At 48.5% G+C, this 13,668-nt stretch overlaps 3 protein-coding genes across 11 annotated transcripts; 2 read left to right on the top strand and 1 right to left on the bottom strand.

Annotated features, from left to right (window-relative positions):
* The first annotated feature begins 1,120 nt into the window (after positions 1-1,120).
* On the top strand, positions 1,121-5,221 carry SERF2 (small EDRK-rich factor 2). Of its 8 annotated transcripts, none has more exons than XR_002482057.1 (4): positions 1,424-1,534; positions 2,126-2,234; positions 2,854-3,080; positions 3,528-3,972. XR_002482057.1 is itself a non-coding variant. In XM_021713149.1 (4 exons), exons 1-4 carry the CDS (start codon positions 1,528-1,530, stop codon positions 3,909-3,911), a joined length of 750 nt encoding a protein of 249 aa, XP_021568824.1. In that variant the 5' UTR covers positions 1,424-1,527; the 3' UTR covers positions 3,912-5,221. The 8 variants fall into 8 exon arrangements, 7 of the variants coding, with proteins under 7 accessions (XP_021568825.1, XP_008057801.1, XP_021568824.1 ...); XM_021713149.1 differs by having other exon boundaries at positions 2,831-3,080; positions 3,528-5,221; XM_021713151.1 differs by lacking the exon at positions 3,528-3,972 and adding an exon at positions 1,987-1,991 and having other exon boundaries at positions 1,520-1,724; positions 2,854-3,190.
* Positions 3,059-8,730, bottom strand: SERINC4 (serine incorporator 4). 2 transcript variants are annotated; one of them, XM_008059611.2, is made up of 12 exons: positions 8,521-8,724; positions 7,901-8,077; positions 7,558-7,736; positions 7,023-7,102; positions 6,812-6,905; positions 6,279-6,490; positions 5,986-6,081; positions 5,756-5,882; positions 5,299-5,371; positions 4,826-4,874; positions 4,523-4,676; positions 3,059-4,368 (listed from the first exon to the last, which is right to left on the bottom strand). In XM_008059611.2, the coding sequence occupies exons 1-12, from the start codon at positions 8,620-8,622 to the stop codon at positions 4,176-4,178; spliced, it is 1,536 nt and encodes a 511-aa protein (XP_008057802.1). In that variant the 5' UTR covers positions 8,623-8,724; the 3' UTR covers positions 3,059-4,175. The 2 variants fall into 2 exon arrangements, with proteins under 2 accessions (XP_008057802.1, XP_008057803.1); XM_008059612.2 differs by lacking the exon at positions 6,279-6,490 and having other exon boundaries at positions 7,901-8,117; positions 8,521-8,730.
* A 315-nt stretch (positions 8,731-9,045) lies between these two features.
* Positions 9,046-10,497, top strand: HYPK (huntingtin interacting protein K). The gene is made up of 4 exons (XM_008059608.2): positions 9,046-9,412; positions 9,764-9,819; positions 10,123-10,174; positions 10,323-10,497. The coding sequence occupies exons 1-4, from the start codon at positions 9,251-9,253 to the stop codon at positions 10,416-10,418; spliced, it is 366 nt and encodes a 121-aa protein (XP_008057799.1). The 5' UTR covers positions 9,046-9,250; the 3' UTR covers positions 10,419-10,497.
* The last annotated feature ends 3,171 nt before the right edge of the window (positions 10,498-13,668 follow it).

Below are 13,668 nucleotides of genomic sequence, written 5' to 3'. Positions count from 1 at the left end.
AGATGAGGTCTCGCTAAGTTGCCCAGGCTGGTCTCGAACCCCTGGGCTCAGGCAATCCTTTTGCCTCAGCCTCCCAAAGTGCTGGGATTACAGGCTGAGTCACAGTGCCTGTCCCAAAAAAAAAAGTTTTTCAACCTTCTGATTATGTCACGAAAAGCTTCAGTTTGGAAGACTTATGCCTTACTGCCTCTTTAACATTTGTTAATTTCACTTTTTAAGAAAGGTTGGTCCCAGGCTCAGCGCCTATGGCAATGACATTATTTGGGCAAAATTTAATAATGTATTTCATTTTCATTGTATTTATTTTATAGTTACTTTCTGATAAGTGATAGTTACTTTCTGGCAAGTGATACTGATTTTAAATTTACTATAGGAACTTGAAGTTTGATTTGTATCTCTTATTTAAGACTGATACAAAAATATTAAGTAACGGTAATCCGGGTGATACTTGGGTATAGAAGAGATCCCGAGGATGGTACTTCCCATTAGCTCTATGTTGAGGGGAAAGCCGGTTTGAAGTTCTAGCCTCATTTCGGTTCTGCTGTGGGCACTTAGCTGGAGAGACTAAGTAAAAGTTTACAGCCAGTCCTTTCCTGTGATGTTTTCTAAGCATTCCTCCTTTATCCAATTTCTCAGATCTGGTAGGGAATCTTGCAGACATAAGGTTAATGAGTTTAATTTTAGCTTCCTTTCTTATTCAACAGTCTCTTACAACCCAGGTGTGCCTGGTGAAGACAGCACAGTGGAGAACTGTGAGGAAAAACGTGCATTCCCGTCTCAGCCCCGACCCGACTCCATAGTCTGATTGTTGGAATCCCCCAGTACTTCCAAGCTACTACATCTTCTCGTTTAAAGCTTCTGTGAGGAAATAAGGAGGATCAGGTTCTTAGGACATACCAGATGTGGCTGCGACTATTGGAGGGACTTTGAAGGGGGTTTCTGAAGTTTTGTTTGTACAGGATTTTACGCGAGCTGTGGACATGTCGAGTCCAAATTAAGTGGCTAAAGGGGGTCCCAAGTAATAGGGCCACATTTAGTTGTAGCGTCCAGATAACTGACTGAACTACCGCTGTACCGTAAACCGTGAACCCCCGCCCTCCGTCTCCCCGTGTTGCCTCAGGGCGAGTTCGTCAGTATCCTAAACTGTCCCCGCATGAGGTCACTCTGCCGGTCACGTGCTAGAGCTCGCGGGAGCGCCACATCGCCAGCCGCACCCCTCCGCCCCCACCCTGCCCACGTGACCCGGTCTAGTTTCTTCAGGCTTGGCCCAAAGCCTCGCTCGAGAAGCCCCGCCCCACGCTGCGCGCTCCGCCCGCGAATCTCCGCCCCTTATCCGCCCAGGCTCAAGTGTGGCCCGCGGCCCCACGTGTTTCTTCTTGTCCAATGAGAGTCTGCGCCCGGGCACGAAGGTGGGGCACGAAGGGGGGGAGGGACGACTGAGTTACGCGGCAAGAAGGGGGCGGGGCGTGCAACGTCGGACCGAACGAGGGGACGCAACGGAGGCAGGTTGGAGCTGCTGCCGTCGCCATGACCCGTGAGCATCGAGACCCCCTTCCCCTTGCCCTTTTCTTTCTGTCCACCCTGAACGTGACCGCCGAACCGTCGGCCTTGACCTCCCCTAGCTTCCTCAGCGAGGCCTTTCTCTGGGAGCGCTGTGTAGCCACCTTCACATTCGGTGCCCGGAAACCGAACCATTCCCCACCGCCACTTCATGAAACGCCCCTGTTAGGCATAGGCCCTCCCCGACCTTTCGCTGTGTGAGGACAACTGCGCTTCTGCGATAGGCCCGGAGCCCCATACTCCACGATCAGCCCATCCCCCACAGAGACCCGCACCGTCCACACACACCTCACCAACTGTCTGGGCCCCCACGCCGCCCCAAAACTCAGAACACGCCTCCAGCTGGCTCTTCGGGTCCGTCCTTCCTCCACCCGGCAATGTGACCTGGCCCGTGGCAGCTTCGCCACTCCCCCTGACCACAAGCAGCCTGGGTCCTGAAACGGGCCGCTGTTGGGGCCCGGGGATTGTAGTGTTGGACCCTGCTGGAGTCCGGGGTGGGGCAGAAGGGTCGCCGGTATGTGGCCAGAGCGGCCCCCGCGTCTCACTTTTCACCTTCTTTTCTTAGGCGGTAACCAGCGTGAGCTCGCCCGCCAGAAGAATATGAAAAAACAGAGCGACTCGGTTAAGGGAAAGCGCCGAGATGACGGGCTTTCTGCTGCTGCCCGCAAGCAGAGGTAGCCCCAGGGAGGGGAGGGGATGGGGGAGACCTAGGTTAGACTAAGGGTTGTAGCAGGCAAGAGTAGCTACCTCAGGGCTTGAATCTGGACTAGTGAGGGGCAGAGTGTATTGCTTCCTCTGGAGTTTTATTTCCTCCCCAGCCTTCAAATTGTTAGCTCACAGTCTAACAGGAAGGGACGGGGCGGGAGCCTGCCCTCAGCCTGATTTCTGAGGAGTGCCCCTAGGTTTGACCTTAGGGCAAGGGCAGGGAGCTTCACGTTTCAGATACAGTTGTGATTATGCCAGCCCAGTACTTTGGCCCTCCTTGCTGTTCGGTTCTCCTCCCTTCTCCCAACCTTCTCACTGGTGTTGCTGGGTGTGGTACTCAGCACAGGATAGAGAGCCTTGGGCCTGTGTGGCCAGACTTCTGACCCCTTGGGCAACAGCCAGATGGAGACTGACTGCCATTTGAGCCTCAGCTCTCTTCCTCTTGTTCTCCTAGGGTGGGAATACAACAGCCACATGCTGAACTTAGTCCCATCCACTTCCATCTTGTCCTTTGTGCCCTTCATCCCCTTGCATCTTGTCCTTTTTGCCCTCTGGTACCTCCCAGTGCCCCATCATCTCTACCCCCAGGGACTCGGAGATCATGCAGCAGAAGCAGAAAAAGGCAAACGAGAAGAAGGAGGAACCCAAGTAGCTTTGTGGCTTCGTGTCCAACCCTCTTGCCCTTCGCCTGTGTGCCTGGAGCCAGTCCCACCACGCTCGCGTTTCCTCCTGTAGTGCTCACAGGTCCCAGCACCGATGGCATTCCCTTTGCCCTGAGTCTGCAGCGGGTCCCTTTTGTGCTTCCTTCCCCTCAGGTAGCCTCTCTCCTCCTGGGCCACTCCTGGGGGTGAGGGGGTTACCCCTTCCCAGTGTTTTTTATTCCTGTGGGGCTCACCCCAAAGTATTAAAAGTAGCTTTGTAATTCCTTGAGCGCCTGGTTTGACTGGGGATTTGGGAGGATGGGGATGGAGGAATGACTGCCCTTTCCCACCAAAAGGGGAGAGCTCTTTAGACTCCTAAGAGGTTATGGATATATAGTCTTATTACGTGAAACATCACAGTAGAAGCCTTTATTATACAATGACAACCAGACAAGTACTCCGGATATGTGGTAGAGGAATCTTAAGAACCATGGAGACTTCTTATCTGTGATTTTTGTTCCCCACCCAGACCTTGAACACTGTCCCAAGGATGGAGTTGAGGGCCTAAGAGGGAAGGCTCCAAGACCTAAGTTTGTGCCTCTCTTCCTCATTCTTCCTCAGTTTGTTCATCTGTTTGAAAGTTGGCCAAAAAATCCTGCTGCTCACCGACTTCCCGTGGTCAGTTGCTCTCAAGTGTTCACGTTCTCTTCTGTCATTCATAGAATGAGGTTGGTTTTTGTCTTCGTCCTTCCCTTATCCTCGAGATCAGGATTAAAACCTGGGGGTTGCCTCTGTGCTCCTTTCTTCCTGTGCCCTGGTTTGTTCTGTGGTTCTGGGCTTCTTATATCCCTGTGCCCGGGGCTGGACTGCTTATTTTCCTTTTTATCTCCAAAGGCAGAGCCAACTCTTCAGTCCCTGTTGGTCTTTCCCCGCCCCCGCCTTCAGCTCAAGAGCCAGGAAAGGGCTGGTGCCACACTGTCTGCTGGGATCAGCAGTGGTTTCTGAGCTGCAGATTTGGGAGTTAGGCTCTTGAGCTGGGATGAAGACATAATGGTAGCTCCAGTGATATGCTGCTGAGGGCATTAGGGTGTGTATATGACCACTTCTCCCAATTCAGATAAAATACTGACTTCAGCCTAAAGGCAGATAACTCCCTAGTGTGTCCTTGAGGTGTTGAGCTGGGTTGGACAGTTCCCCTGAGCCCAGACTAGGAGTATAATCTCAGGGGAACTTCAGTTTGTTAAATGGACCTAGACTGGAGGCCATTTGTTATCTGGCGATAGTGATGCGATGGTAGCGTCGCCTGATAGGGGGCTGGGGGTCCTGGGTAGGGGACCAACAGAGTGGTGCCAGTAACAGCCCCAGGTAGAGGAGTACACAGGCCCAGCATGAGGCAACCTTGACCCAGAAGGTAGCCCAGCTACCATTGGTGAAGGTCTTTTCCAGTTCTGCTCCCTCATAGCTGTAGAATCAAAGGTTTTGTTTAGAGAATATTCAGGGACTTAGCTTTTACGCTTGTTCTACCTCCCTATGAAAGATTAAGGCAGACCCATTTGTGTCAGGAATTCCCTAAAATAGGTCTTTAGGAGAGTATCTCAGGCCCAGCTTCATCTTACCTGAACCAGTTGGTAAGAGTAACCATGACGTAGAGTGAGGCAAGGAAGAAGACAAAGTGGAAGGCAGAGTAGCTGTAGGAAAGATGCTGGGCTTGCACTGGAGGAACTGGAGTGGTCTCCTGGTCAGCTGGCCTGGCAGCCCCACCCCTTTGCCCTGGAGAGACAGAAGGACTGCTGGGAGCAGTGCTGCTAAAACACCTCTTCCCTCCCAGTACCAGCTACTTCTGTGAATGCTGCTCTTGTGGGTTCTTTGGCACTCCACAGAAGTCTACTGTTTCTTATGGCTTCTCACTGGTCACTTACCTTCCTCTGCCTTCGCTGGTTCGGGGCAGCAGAAACAGAATGAGGGCTTCTGCAAGACAGAAGGCAGGATGTTTTGGGATAACCTTAAAATAATGTAGGGGTGTTAATCTAGGAAACTCCCCCTTGAAAAGATTGGTCTAATGTAAAAAGTGGAGGCACATCTGGGTTCAAATGCTGGCTCCAGCATATAACTGGCTATGCGAACTTTGGTAAGATGTTTAATCTTTTGTGCCTCAATTTCTCCATTTGTAAAATGGAGCAAATACCTACCTCACAGGGTTGTTGTGAGGATTAAATTAAATGAGATATGTATGTAAAGTATCTAGCACAGTGCCTAGCACATTGTGGGTACTTAATAAAAAGGTAATAGCAGCTAGAATCTGAGCATTTTGGGTAGAGGTTGGTAGGATGTGTGTGTGTGTGTTTGTGTTGGGGTGTGGGGGTGTTGGGGATATTGAGCTTTCGATTCTCACCTGGAACTCATAGCTGTAAACCTTGACAATCCACAGGGGTCCAAATACCTCAGCCAGGTAGGAAGCCTCATTGCTGAGAAAGAAGAGAGTTCTCAAGCTGGTCTAGTCAAATAGCAGGGTTGTCTGGGAGCATTTATTGCCAATTGGCCCATATTGGTAACCCTCAAGAGTGTACTGTGCTCCCAGTGCCCCTTTCTACCAAAGGTTTAGAATTTTACTCATGTGAGGGCTCCAGAATCTTTGTACATGTTTTAAAGTCTCAAGTCATTCCCCTCCTGCCCCTTTCATTTCATACATATCATCTGATAGAGTGCTATTCTTAGACAGTGTCCTGTTTGTGTGGAACTTTTCTCACTCTAGCCTTGCTCTAACTTTAACCCATAGTCCCAGACATTCTCCTGTCTGTCCATTCTGGTCCTAGGTACCCTCCCTCCTCTCCCTTGATACTTTTACGCACCAAGCAAAAAGCACACAAGCATACATGATGCCAGCACTCAACACTGCTAGCGAGGTGTCTGGTGTTTGGGGCTCCATTTTACTCAGGCTAGGCAGGCACAGGGTGTGATTCTTTCCTTGAAGGATTACTGGGAAGGGGCAAGAGAAGAGAAAGGTTGTAAGAACGATGAACTGGTTATTTGGCAGGAGCAAAAAGGTTTTAATGTGGGGAGTCCAGGTCCTATCCCTTACCTCTCTCTGGAGGACGACTGGACAGTGCAGAGAAGGTCAGGTACATGATATAGCAGCTGATGACAGAGGCTTGTAGAAGGCCAGAGCGGGGTTGCTCTGGAGAGCATGGGTATCATTGCTTTAGTACAGGGTGGTAATTTCCTCTATTTCTACCCCCAACCTGCACTTGGGGTTTCCCATCCCTTGGGGGAAGCAGGGATTCTTTTATCCGACAGTTGAGATTAGGCAGGCTAATGGAATTTGCTATATTATAAAGACTCCCAAAACTGGAACGTTATAGGACATGTACCCACTGTGGCGGATGCAAGGAGCGACGGAGAGGAAGGAGAGGAGGCCACAGAAGCAAAGGTGCAGACTAAGCAGCATCTTGTTGAGCAGGCAGCCAGCTGGGTGTGTGTAGTGGCGGAATAGGAGCACAGCTCCAACACCTGCCATGCTGTAGAATCCTAGGGTGACCAGCAGCACAGCTAGGAACCAGCTGCAGTCTTGGGCTGCACCTGTCTGCCTAAGGGTAGAAGATGGGCAATGGGTTGGAGCTCCAACTTTTATTTTTTTCTAATATAGGTAATTAATAGATGCACTATGGGCCAGGCACAGAGCTCCAACTCTCTTTTATCCATTACCAACTATTCCTCTTCTCTGGGAAGACTGGTATGACCATCCATCCAACTTGGCCCATGCAATCATCATATCATAAGCTTTTTGATACTGCTTAGGGGGAAACGATGGGACCAGTGACCTACTATGCCCTTTGCCCAGCCCTTAAGAGTGAAGTAATGCCAGAGAATCTCTCCAGGAAGAATTTTTAGGATTACATGCTTCTTACCAGTTCTTGTTCCAGGAATGGGCAAAGGCTGTGATAAGCACCAACTGCAGTAGGATGAAGGTGAAGCCTCCACAGATTCCAATGTAATGCCAGGCTGTACCATGGGCACCAGTGGAAAAATGTGGTCAAATTATTACTTCTTTCTTACACACTTTTTATCTTAGAAAACATAGCCTACCCCCGATCGGCAGGGTGTTAAGATGCAGGATACCTGGGAAGAGATGCTCATCAGGAATGCAGAAGGCAACAGCACAGAGACCTAACAGGAACAGCAGCTTGAGGAACCAGAAGCTGGTTAGGGAGAGAAAACCAGACTCAGGAGAAAAGGCAAAGGAGAGCGATGAGTGCCTGTGGTGGAAGGCAAAAGAGAAGGCAAAACTACAGAGGGCAGAGAAGAGACAACTGTAAGAGAAGAATCAATCCCAAGCAAGAAGGGGCTGGAATAGGCCTATTACACCATATTCCAAATTCTAACTCAAAGATACTTAAATAACATCTGGGCAATGTTTCACAGTTTATAAAGGGTTATGTTAAAAAAGTAACCCCACTGTTGTCTCCATTTTAGAGACTAGAAGCTCAAAGAGGGTAAGTGTCTGGCTCATGGCCACTCAGCAAGTACAGCAGAAGAAGGGACTCAAACCTGTTTTCTGTCTTTTTACAGTGCTATTTATCCTGGGAGTTCCTTTACCCACCTTGTGTCTACTTCCCTCCTCTGTCCCCTCCCCACCCAAAGAGTACACACAAACCTATTATGCAGCTGTGCCCGCGGGCTGGTGGGGGAGTGGAGGTGGACCAGCAACACGGCTTGCAGCAGGTGGAAGGTGGCGGTTCCTGCACATACTCGGTACACAGCCCCAGAGCCACTGAGCACTGGACAGTCAGACTGGCCAAACAGATGGGCACACAACTGTGAGGGCATCTGGATCTAGAGGGAGTATGTGTGTGAGAAATGGCAGGGCAATTCATAATGCATGGAAAGTACCTACTCCTGGTATGTCCATCCACTCATCTGCCCCCAAACCGGATCTCTATTTCAGGGTTTCTCCTTTTATCCCTTCCCACCTTACAACGTGACTGCCTCCCACTTACCCCATGTGCCTTGCCCCAGACTTTTTCCACTACTGTCCTTGACAGCAGGAGGCAGCAGACTGCCGAGGCCCCCACATGGAGGAGGATGTACAACAGGCGGCTACAAGTAGACTCTGTGAGAGAGGGCCACCTAGAGTGGCAGCAGCTGGTACCAGGAACAGGCCCAAAGCGGGATACCTGGGGGTAGAGCAGATGTAAGCAGCAAAGTGAAGATTTGCTGAGGAAAGGCATAAGTTAATATATGTGAGGTTAACCTGAGAGGTTGAGTTCCAAAATTCCCCCTTTCCCTTTCTTTTACTCAGGAATTCTATTTCAAGCTGGTTCAAGCCATTCAGGATTGACAACTGAAAACTTACAAGGCTTTCATTAAAAATAGGTTTGAGGTATTTGACCTTTCCCTAGACCTAAATAATTGGGGCTGGGGAAGTGGCACTAGAGGTTTACACATATTACTGAGACAAAGAAAGAGGAAGGGTATTAAAAGAGAAAATAAGGCCTATCCCTTTTTGGGGGCTTCTGTGGGTTTTCTTCCCCAGTTTCGGCCACCCTACCCTTTTAGTTTTTCAGATAGCTTTTGCTTAAAAGAGCTTTTAAGCTTGTCTGCCCAAGCATCCTCTCACCTGATAGAAGGGGGTTTTCACTATGACACTGCTGTCTCCGCTGTTCTGCTGTGCAAGGCCCAGGGAGGTGCAGGGGCCTGTGACGGTCTTTGCACCCGCCATCTTTGTCTCAGGAATTAGGTTTAGGTCCACCAGATGGAAGGTAGATGAAAAACCAGCTTCTTTTGTCCTCAGCCCATTGGACTGCCACTGTCCCGGGGTTGAGCACCCAGCCTATGGCACAATAGGGGACATCAAGAAAAGAACTCTGATCTCCAAGATGTGGTTAATGCAAATGCCCGTGTGAAGATGTCTCCTGAGGGCCTCACCACTTGGGCTACTCAGACTGTTTTCTCCAGATTAGGGACCAGTTTGTATATCTGACCTCCTGTGGATTAGCATTCTTAATTGGTTTAGGATTAGACTGAACAGAATTCCTCCAGGGGTGTGTGTGTGGGTGGAAGGATGGTTCCTATGGAGGGAGGTGGAGGGGAAGATGTCAGTTGTGGGGGGGGCTGGAGCGGTGACGGGTTAGGTCTGAGAGAACGCCTTTCGGAAAATAACACTGTACAAGTCCGAAAGGAAAAGTTTGAGAGGGCAGCCGCTTTCCCAGGTGAAGCTTCTAGAACCGGAGCATAAAGAAGGTGTGGCCCTCGCCAGCCCCGCCTCCTTTCTGGGCGGAAGTTACGGGTCAGGTGCCGGAAGTCATCGGGAGGTGGGGCGTGTGCGGCGGCGTGGTGGTGGCATCGATATGGCGACCGAGGGGGATGTGGAGCTGGAGCTAGAGACTGAGACCAGTGGTCCAGAGCGGCCTCCGGAGAAGCCACGGAAGCACGACAGTGGTGCGGCAGACTTGGAGCGGGTCACCGACTATGCAGAGGAGAAGGAGATTCAGAGTTCCAATCTGGAAACGGTAAAGTTGGCCGGGAGCGTGTCTGGGCGGACTGAGCGGAGGGGGCTCTGAGGCTGTAGCTGGAAGCCAGCGCTCCAAGACAGGATTCTGATCCCGATGGCAGGAGGAGGCTATAGGGTAAAAGGAAGAGCCTAGGGAAGTATTCGTCATCGGAACCCGCCGCTTGCTAAGAGGAGCTTAGTGGAGATAGGGCTTAAACGGACCTCAGGTGCAGAGTTGAATTAAGCATAGTCCTTGTTTCCCGATAGTACTCGTCATTGTGGATACATCTACGAGCCACTTGTTATTGGCCTTTTAGGTCACTGGGAATTGTGGGTAGCGGGGCAGTAACTAGACCTGTCTTTCTCATAGGCCATGTCTGTCATTGGAGACAGAAGGTCCCGAGAGCAGAAAGCCAAACAGGAGCGGTAAGTCTTAAGCTCGGAGCCAGCCTTAACAGTTCCTCCCTCCCCATACCTCAGACACAAATAAAAACTGCTATTAAGACTTTGTACTGTTCTTCAATTCTATCCCCAATTCCTGCAGATCTAGGGTTCACAACACCTGCTGACTGTTAAAGACTCCAGGGAAGACGAGGAGGATATTGGTGGGAGTCATAGTGTTTAAAAGATTTATCTACTTGCAGGGCACAGCTGGGAATGATCTTTCCTGGGAGCTTCCGTGGTGTTGGTTGAGAATGAAAACTAATATATATATATAAATATTTTCAGAGAGAAGGAACTGGCAAAAGTCACCATCAAGAAGGAGGATCTGGAGTTGATAGTGAGTAGCAGTGCCTAACTAGTGTATGGGCAGGGGAGGTTGTTATGCTTAATTTGGGTTGCTTCCTGAAACAAGTAGTCAGTATGTTTAGCAGCATGTTAATGCCTGGGAGGAAACCTAGGTAATATGATCAATCCTTTTTCTGCAGATGACAGAGATGGAGATCTCTCGAGCAGCAGCAGAACGGAGCTTGCGGGAACACATGGGAAACGTGGTAGACGCTCTTATTGCCCTAACCAATTGATATATGTGTTCTCAGCTATACCTACTGGTTAAGTTATTCCAATAAAGATTGCTTTTTTTGGGGCAGTTGTATCATCTTGGATCAAGTGCAGTTTATCTTAGATTTTATCTTGTTGTGGGGAATTTTTATGTTGGAGAATACTGAATTTAAGTGGCCCTTCTCTCATAATTCTTATGAACCTATGTGATGAATCAGTGTAGAAGAGTATCTCATGTGCTGATGCAGTTGCTAGGTGGTAGGTCAGTCTTATTCATCTGACTAGCTCTCACTTAACAGTATTCAAGGTACATTTGGAGTTTCAGCACAGATGCTGTACTCAATGGCATATGTACCCTCAGGATAGCTTACAAATATCTGAAAGGGAAGCACCTGACTAGGAGTCACTATATATACATAGATATAAATTACCAATCCAGCTCATAGGCCACTTTGAGTTATAATTTAAGATGCTTGACACAGAAAGATTAAAAAAAATTTAGATTCCTGAAATGAGAACAAGGTATTAAGAATAGAGGACATCAAAGATTTTTATTTATTTATTGACAGGGTCTCACTCTGTCCCCTGGTCTGGTATGCAAGTGGCATGATCATACCTCACTGTAGTCTTAACCACCTCGGCTAAAGTGAACTTCCTGCCTTGGCCTCTTAAGTGGTTGAGACTAGATACATGCCTGCCTAACTTAAAAAAAAATCCTTTTTGTAGAGATGGGGTCTTGCTTTGTTTGCCCAGGCTAGTCTCAAACTCCTGGCTTCAAGTAATTGTTCTGCCTTAGCCTCCTCCTAAAGTGCTCGGATTACAGACGTGAGCCACCATGCCCAGCTATTAAAAGGTTATTTTCTTTTTTTTCCCAAAGTATTTGTTTTTTGTTTTTTTTTAAATTGGAGTCTCACTCTGTCGCCCAGACTGGAGTGCAGTGGCCGCTCCCGGCCACTGCAGCCTCGACCTGCTGGGCTCTGGCGATCCTTCCGCCTCAGCCTTCCGAGTAGCCGGAACTACAGGCATGCGCTACCATGCCCGGCTGAGTTTTTTGATTTATTGTAGAGATGAGGTCTCGCTGCCCAGGCGGGTCTCGAACCCGCGGGCTCAGGCAGTCCACTCACCTCAGCCTCCCAAAGGCACGGGATTACAGGCTGAGCCACTGAGCCCGGCCCAAAGTATTTGTTAATTGCTTATTTATCAAGATAAACTACTACTTAGCCCATATAGCATGTTTCATAGTTCAGGAACACAGCTCAGTGATAAACTTCTATGTAATTCAACCCCAATTTTTTTTTTTGAGTTGGAGTCTCAACTCTGTCGCCCAGGCTGGAGTGCAGTGGTACCCTCACGGCCACCCTAATGTCAACTGGCTGGGCTCCAGCAATCCTTCCACCTCTGCGTTCCAAGTAGCTGGAACTACAGGTGCATACTACCATGCCCAGCTAATTTTTTTTATTGTAGAGATGAGGTCTTGCCAAGTTGCACAGGCTGGTCTCGAACCCGCGGGCTCAGGCAATCCTCTCACCTCGGCCTGGGATTACAGGCTGAGTCACCGAGCCTGGCAAGAAATTCTTTATATCCCCAAATCACTTTGCACTCTGAAAGACACCAGCCTTCCTCACCTCCTCAAAATCTTTCATGGAATCATAATTTTTGTAGAAATCTGCATATGCCTTCTTTCTTGATTTGGCCACAGCAAACTTATAGAAAGCTGCAACCCCCAGGGATACAATGAATGCTTCAACAATATGAAACTGCAGACATTTGGCCTGAAGGCCAAGCATTTGAGGTTTCCTCAAAGCACCAGAAGCCATGGTAGTTACTGTCCTTGACAGATATGTCAGTCTCAACACCAATATCCTTCCTGAATGATGGAGAAATCCAAAGGTTATTTTCAAACCCTAATTAAGTGGGGCAGGAGGCCTTAAATAGAGTTGATCTATGAAAGATTTCTATTAATATTTGAATTCTGAACCATAATACTTTTTTTTAGAGCAGTGAAACATTTACTTTTTCCCATATAGACCTACAACAGCAACACATATAAATAAATTGTAGTGTTTTTTTTGTTTTTATTTGGTGTGGGGGGAGGAGGAAGGAGGAAGTGTGGTAAGAGAAAATGGCTGGAGTACAGGTGACCTTTTGGTTTTTATTTTTTCTCAAATAGCAAGTACTGTCATTTGGCTGGCAGTGAACCATAATACTTCCTACGTTCCATTTCCTATCCTAGAGAGGTCATTTTATTTTAAAAGTTGATCAGCAGCCAGGCTCGGTAGCTCAGCTTGTAATCCCGTGCCTTTGGGAGGCTGAGGTGAGTGGATTGCCTGAGCCCGTGGGCTCGAGACCTGCCTGGGCAGCGAGACCTCATCTCTACAATAAATCAAAAAAATCAGCCAGACATGGTAGCGCATGCCTGTAATTCCGGCTACTTGGAAGGTTGAGGTGGAAGGATTGCCGGAGCCCAGCAGGTTGAGGCTGCGGTGGCCAGGAGCAGCCACTGCACTCCAGTCTGGGTGACAGAGTGGGATTCCAACTCAAAAAAAAAAAAAAAAAAGTTGATCAGCTTTGGCCAAGTCACAGTTGCTGAACTAGTTTCTGCAACTGTAAAATGGTACTATATAGTCTTTTGTATGGACATTCAAATGACAACTATAAACACTTTTCCAAAATAACTTAAAGGCCTTATTTTCATTTTGGCTGTAGGACAATTCTTAGATTGTATTCCACACAATGATTTGTACTTATGTTCGTCTTTATGTTTATTGTTATCTCACAGTAATTACTTATACTCTTTTTACTTTTTATACTAGGATACTAAACAATGAGTGATTCTTCCAGTAAGACATTTAAAGGATGTGAAAAGACCTTGGTCTTTTCATTTTTTTATGTGATAGAAAAAATAGTTGGCCAGGTGTGGTGGCTCATGCTTGTAATTCCAGCACTTTGGGAGGTGGAGGTGAGAGGACTGCCTGAGTCCAGGGGTTTGAGAACAGCCTGGGCAATTTGGCGAGACCTGGACTCTACATTAAAAAAAAAAATTAGCCAGGTGTGGTGGCACATGCCTGTAGTTGCATCTACCTGGAAGACTGAGGTGGAAGGATTGCCTGAGCCCAGCAGGTTGTGGCAGTGGTGGCCATGAGCGCACCACTGCACTCCAGCCTAGTTGACAGAATAAGACTGCAACTAAAACAAAAAAAGTCTTCCCACTGGTTAAATTTCATTCTTTTTTTTTTTCTGAGTTGGAGTCTCACTCTGTCGCCCAGACTGGAG

Source organism: Carlito syrichta, unplaced genomic scaffold, assembly GCF_000164805.1.
Source record: "Carlito syrichta isolate Samal-C Ts95f unplaced genomic scaffold, Tarsius_syrichta-2.0.1 Scaffold304305, whole genome shotgun sequence".
Taxonomy (NCBI): domain Eukaryota; kingdom Metazoa; phylum Chordata; class Mammalia; order Primates; family Tarsiidae; genus Carlito; species Carlito syrichta.
The sequence above is the reverse complement of the archived record's forward strand: the minus strand, read 5'-3'. Positions and strand labels throughout refer to the sequence as shown.

Coding starts and splice junctions, on each gene's coding strand:
- SERF2 (XM_021713149.1), top strand. Junction 2,235..2,830: donor GCTGCTGCCCGCAAGCAGAG/GTAGCCCCAGGG, acceptor GGTACCTCCCAG/TGCCCCATCATCTCTACCCC. Junction 3,081..3,527: donor TTGTGCTTCCTTCCCCTCAG/GTAGCCTCTCTC, acceptor ATTCTTCCTCAG/TTTGTTCATCTGTTTGAAAG.
- SERINC4 (XM_008059611.2), bottom strand. CDS start 8,622: ATGGCGGGTGCAAAGACCGTCACAGGCCCCTGCACCTCCCTGGGCCTT. Junction 7,737..7,900: donor TCTGGGGCAAGGCACATGGG/GTAAGTGGGAGG, acceptor TACTCCCTCTAG/ATCCAGATGCCCTCACAGTT. Junction 6,906..7,022: donor TGATGAGCATCTCTTCCCAG/GTATCCTGCATC, acceptor CCCATGGTACAG/CCTGGCATTACATTGGAATC.
- HYPK (XM_008059608.2), top strand. CDS start 9,251: ATGGCGACCGAGGGGGATGTGGAGCTGGAGCTAGAGACTGAGACCAGT. Junction 9,820..10,122: donor CAGAAAGCCAAACAGGAGCG/GTAAGTCTTAAG, acceptor AAATATTTTCAG/AGAGAAGGAACTGGCAAAAG. Junction 10,175..10,322: donor AGGAGGATCTGGAGTTGATA/GTGAGTAGCAGT, acceptor CTTTTTCTGCAG/ATGACAGAGATGGAGATCTC.